This window comes from Cibotium barometz, chromosome 34 (genome assembly GCF_041138505.1).
Source record: "Cibotium barometz isolate CiBa-2024 chromosome 34, ASM4113850v1, whole genome shotgun sequence".
NCBI classification, from domain to species: Eukaryota; Viridiplantae; Streptophyta; class Polypodiopsida; order Cyatheales; family Cibotiaceae; genus Cibotium; species Cibotium barometz.
Window position 1 is genome coordinate 14249290 of NC_141079.1, and position 5637 is coordinate 14254926.

General features: G+C 40.6%; 1 protein-coding gene across 1 annotated transcript in view; it reads left to right on the plus strand.

Moving 5' to 3' along the window:
* Window positions 1-3495: 3495 nt before the first annotated feature.
* Window positions 3496-5637, plus strand: part of LOC147618731 (pleiotropic drug resistance protein 1-like) — a 13288-nt gene continuing 11146 nt past the window's right edge. The window contains exons 1-2 of the mRNA XM_086773770.1: window positions 3496-5273; window positions 5382-5502. Coding sequence (XP_086629896.1) covers window positions 4939-5273; window positions 5382-5502 — 456 coding nt within the window. The 5' untranslated portion in view covers window positions 3496-4938. The remainder of the gene's footprint in view (window positions 5274-5381; window positions 5503-5637) is intronic.

Genomic DNA, 5637 nt, shown 5'->3' on the forward strand with positions numbered 1-5637 from the left:
ACACATTCATCTTAATGTAAGTATTTTCCCGTGCCCAATCTTAATGTTGTGCTAGCTAAATGCTCATGTGACATCAATCCACCAAATGGGCTGTACCTCGAAATCTGTCTACATCATGCCAAATCTGGTAACAAGAAAGAGCGCATTTGACACATGTACTCACTCCATCATGCTTCCCCTTATGATCTCAATGCCCGTCTGACAATGCCACCTATAAAGCCAATAGAACTATCATATTCTCTTAAATTGCACACCTCCATCCAACCAATACCCATCGATGTCGCCAAATTATACCGTGCTCAAAGAATCATGGAGAGAGAAGCAATGCTCCACAAAGTGTGCATCATGTGAGCGATAATCACTGTTATAGAAGTGATACTCCCTAATGATAACATGCAAATCCGGGGTATTGGCCACTCAATCCACATCTAACTCCACATGGGGAGGAGCACCATAATCACAATCTAAGGGGTCGAGCAGAGGGGAGTATGTGTGTGTGCTCTAAATGTGCATATTAATACTACACATATAGTGTGTGATGCTGCTCCTCCATAAGTTGTAATCTCTTGGACCACTCACCACCTAGCTCTACTGATATATAATCATCTATCGGCATAAAATACTTATACTTATGGAGTGGGCTGATATAACAAATATGACAAGTGGGGGCAGCAAGGCATACATCCAACTAGACCATGAGAGTATAAGGCAACCTCAGCATGGCAATGTAAAAAGGATGTGTAATCTCACATAGATTGATGTAAAGAAACCCTAAATTATGCATAGTGAGTGACAAGGTAACCAAGCTGAATAATATAATAGTCTGACTCCATTAGCATCCATGTCAATGAGATGCAAAGGTGAGGCAACTCAAACAAGGAGTTAATTTAACATAAGTAATACATCCACCAAGTAAAACATCACTGCATACAGGTACGTCTCCAAGATAAAGCACAACTGAGAGGTCAAGTGCGTAAGTGACCACACACATCACCATCAGCAATACACATCATATGTCCTCCGTCAAATGTAAAAAGCCATAGAGATAATTCTGCTGACAATTGCTATAAAGCATAATCAAGAGAGGTCAAGTACAACTGAAGTTAAACGCTGAATCAAGTGCTGACTGAGAAAAGCCAAAGACTGATCTATTGACCAGGCCAAGCTGATGGATGTAGCTTGATGGTTGACTAGGCAGAATCGACGAACATAGAAGTCTATTGTCGAAACAAATGCTGATACTCAGACAACAACAACAACAACAACAACTGAAACAACAAAACTCGAAGGGGCAGATACCGAAATCCAATGTCGAAAGCCTTTGAAAGCTTGAGCTAAGTGTAGTGCTAGTGTGTGGGGTTGGCCAAAATGTACAACATCATAGAGAAAAACTGACCAATGTATAGAGTGGGAAGAAATCCTAGATCTGTGTAAAGTGAGAAGTGCAAGAGCTTATCCAAGTTTGTGGCAGTGAAAATGAATGGATGTATGGTAGATGTAAAACACCAGCAATGTACACCAAGCTTCATCGCTTTAGAGACTAATGGCGAGGAGCTAATGGCTTTATAGGCCCAGCTTTGAAAAGCCAACAAGTGGCGATGCCAATGAGAAGAGCATCAAGGCCAATGGTAGGAAGACGAGGTGGGAGGAGATGCAAATGTCAATGGTGCCGACAGTCAAGTGCATGTAGGCTCCAAAACTAAGACATTGAAACCGAGGCCATAAACCTTAGCTCTGATACCAATGTTGGATGAGCGAGCAGATGCTCTGCACACTCACACAAACACACATGCACACACAGTGGAGAAGATGGAGAGACGAAGATGGAGAGATGAAGATCGAAGCTGGAAAGTACTCAATGCATAGTGAATTATGCTCCACAACCACTAATATTTCAATCTGGATCAAGGATTGGTCTTGGATTAATGGTGTCAAATTAAAGGAAGGAAAAACTAGGGATATTTATACTTTAATGAGAAAAGGGGACACTAATGTTATGTATTGTAACAAAATATGGAATGTAAAGTGGAGTGCTTCTAGCTGAAAAAAGAGATGGCACTTGATCTAGAACTATCAAGTCCCTAGGAAATTTCAAGTCTTTATGTGGAAGGCTTGCATGTGGGCACTACCTATTGGTTATAAGCTGCATAAAAGAAACATGGCTAGTGGCATTTGCCCTAAATGCAAGTCTTCAATAGAAAGTGGCAAGCATGTGTTTTTGGAATGCCTAGCCTTAAGGAGCACTTTGTGCAAAATGACTAAGTGGATACAGAAGGGTCTGAATAAGCAAACCTTTTGGGAGGACTGGCTACTTAGGAAGTTTAATGATGAGCACAGTGGGTTGGTGTTTAACATTGTCAGAAATTGCACTCTATGGGAAATCTTGACTAGAAGAAATGAAATTGTTTTTTTGAAGGCTACATGTACAGGATTGTAGGATCTCGAGCTGATGTATAAATGTATATGCATGTGCTAGTCTGTATGTAATGTAAATAAAATTAGGTCTTTGGAGTTGGATTTGCTGATTCAGAATCTGCAGAGGAATATGCCTTGATTATTTCCTTGATTTTGGCTAAGCTTCATGCATACTCGCAAGGAAAAACATATGGATCACACTTTTGTGGCTTTTATTGAGAACCCAGTTGGCACTAGACTTACTGTTAAGGTGTGGTCAAAGCATGGGGGAATGTTGGAAAAACAGTCTCCCCGAGGCTGTACTACCGAGGCCATGATGGAGGCTTGCTTATTATTGGGATATCAGATCTCCTAAGATCAGTTTAGCTTCTTGTGTGAGGATGAAAGATGGGAATTTCTTTGTAAAATCTTGAATGAGATAAAAAAGGAGTAGATAGTTGTGTTCTTGGGGGTGATGTATGACTGATTTTGAATAGTTAATATAAATATATTACTGGTCCCAAAAAAAAAGGATGGGCACATGTAATATCACAAGCATGATATACATACCTTAATGCCAGTCGTTAATTCAATGAAAGCATGACAAGCATCAATGAAAAAGTGTGGAGACAGGTAGCATGATATACATATCTTAATGCTAGCAAAGCAAGCATGCTAAAGTACACAACGAAGGAATCTCACAATTCACGAATCTACGCTAGAGGCATATAAAAAATTTCATCCAGCATCAAAAAGAAAAGACATTAACAGGACAGAGTGCACATTTGGCCTATGCTAGGAATGAAAGAATATTCCATGTTCTTTTCTTACGAAGGTATCCTTGAGGAGAGAGCGGGAGATAATCCTCTCACAAGCTGACACGCTACCTCCACCTGTGCATTGCCCACACTGGCAGTTGAGACCTAAGCTTTTTGAAAAAATATTAATAATAATTTGATTATACTCCTCTCAGTTTGCTGAGCTTGCCTTTGCTTATTTGGAAAAAAATTGCCATTTAGTTATTGCCCAAATAATAATCAAATTGAAATTTAAAATTCTAGCTTCCTCGACCTTGCATGTTCCTGCATAAACGAAAATTTTATTTGACAAAGAAGAGTCTTTGAGCATTCTCTTAATATATATTGGGGCTTTGCTTATACCTGAGAAGAAAAAAACCCATTTGTGCATCTTAGTTACCCAACATTCTGCATGTATGTAGATGAGAGACTCTATCTTTTGAGTTTTCACCATGGACTTTAGTTTAATGATCGTAATTAAGAATGAAAGGAGAGAAGCTTAGAGAACCCATGCTGCAGATCTTGCAGTTGTATCAACTCTTCTTCTGCACTGCAAAAGTGAAAGAGAACCCTTCTTTTCCTGCATGCCTTGCTTTCTTCACAGCAAAAAATCAAGGAGAAACCTATTTTTCCCGCATTCAAAACTTGCCCTTGGATGTGTGAGTCTGTGAGAGCTTGGTGTTTTGAGGTTGTTGACAAGTGGGCTTTGCTTTGGTTGTTGATAGATCAGTATGAGGAGGAGGACAAAAGCAGCAGTTTCACTCCAAACAAATGGTGTAACTTGCTTTGATTGGAGAGAAAACAAAGAAAGAAGAACCCATTCTTCGAATACATCAAGCTTCCTTTGAGCTCATTGAGACTCGGGCTTTGTTTCGTCCTTGAAACAAAGAAAAAACCCTGCATCAACTTCAGCTCATTTGAAAGCAAGAGAGAAGAAGAAATAGAAGACCTCTTTTGCTCATTCCAGCCGTTGATCTTTTCTTTGAGCACTGACATCGAGAAAGAAAGGTTTATGAACTTGTACTCCATTTGAGCTATTTGACAATTGGGCTTTTGCTGCATGTGGTGCAGGAGAAGGATCCAACCAAAGTTCGCCTTTGCTTTTATAAAGTTTGTTCGATCGATAAAAGGAAGAGAAGAGAACTCATCTCTCAGTTTGTGCATTCGAATGCATGCAAGTTGCCCAATAAGTGAAGAAGAGAATCCATCGTGTCCAATATATATAGAATACAAGGAAACCCATTGTGGCCAGGAAGCAGAGGGAGTCCTTGTCTACAGTGTTTAGCCAATAGGAAAAGGCGGAGGAGGAGGAGGAGAAGAGAGCCCATCTGTGCATAATTTGCCCAAGAAGGAGAGAAGAAGGGAGCCCATCTGTGCATAATTTGCTCAAGAAGGAGAGAAGAAGGGAAACCATCTCCTTTGCAGAAGATTTCCAATAGGGGAAGAAGATTTGCAGATTTGAGTCATTAGGAGAGAAGAAGGTTACCCATCTGTGCAGAAGTTGTTAACCTTTATTTGCGATGTTTGCCAATAGGAGAAGAAAAGAAGGGAACCCAAGTGTACAGAATTTTCTCAATAGGAGGAGAAGATGAGTATTCATCTGTGCAGAAATTGCCAAAAAGAAGAGAACCCACCTTTGCAAGATTTTTCTTGTATAGAAGTTTGCCTTATAAGGAGGTGGGATTGCATGTGCACTTGCATTTGCATGTGATGTGGGTTTAAGCTATACAGCTCACACGGGAAGGAAATGGAGGGGCTGTTTGGGGGGGAAGTGGCAAGGACAAGCACAAGCACAAGCCAGAGTGTATTCGGTGTGGATGAGAATGTGTTTACTAGGTCTACAAGGGAGGTGGATGATGAGGAGGCCCTCAAGTGGGCTGCCTTGGAAAAGCTCCCCACCTATGACAGGCTCAGAAAGGGCATCCTCCAGAACATTGCTGATAATGGCCACGTGATCCATGAGGAAGTCGATGTCACCAAGCTCAAGTATGCAGACAGGCAGCAGCTCATTGAGAAAATACTCCATGTCACTGAAGAAGACAATGAGAGATTCCTCCTCAAGCTCAGAGAAAGGATAGACAAGTGAGCCCCTCTTCTAACTTTCTAAGAGAAAGTTCACCCTCACCAGATTACCCCATTTCTTAACATGTTAACCTACAATTAGAATTTGATTTGTCTCTTGCCTTCTAGGGTTGGGATCGACCTGCCCAAAATAGAGGTGAGATATGAAGATCTTGCTGTTGAAGCTGATGTGTATGTGGGAAGCAGGGCGCTGCCCACTCTATTCAATTTCACAGTCAACCTTGTAGAGGTAATGAATCCTTAATCATACTTGTGTCAGTAATAGGTAGGTATTTGGAGAGCTAAATCACTGTATATGTTGAACTGTTCACTCATTAGTTTTTCTGTATTAGCATTTTCTGTAGTTAATGACTTTATTTTTATA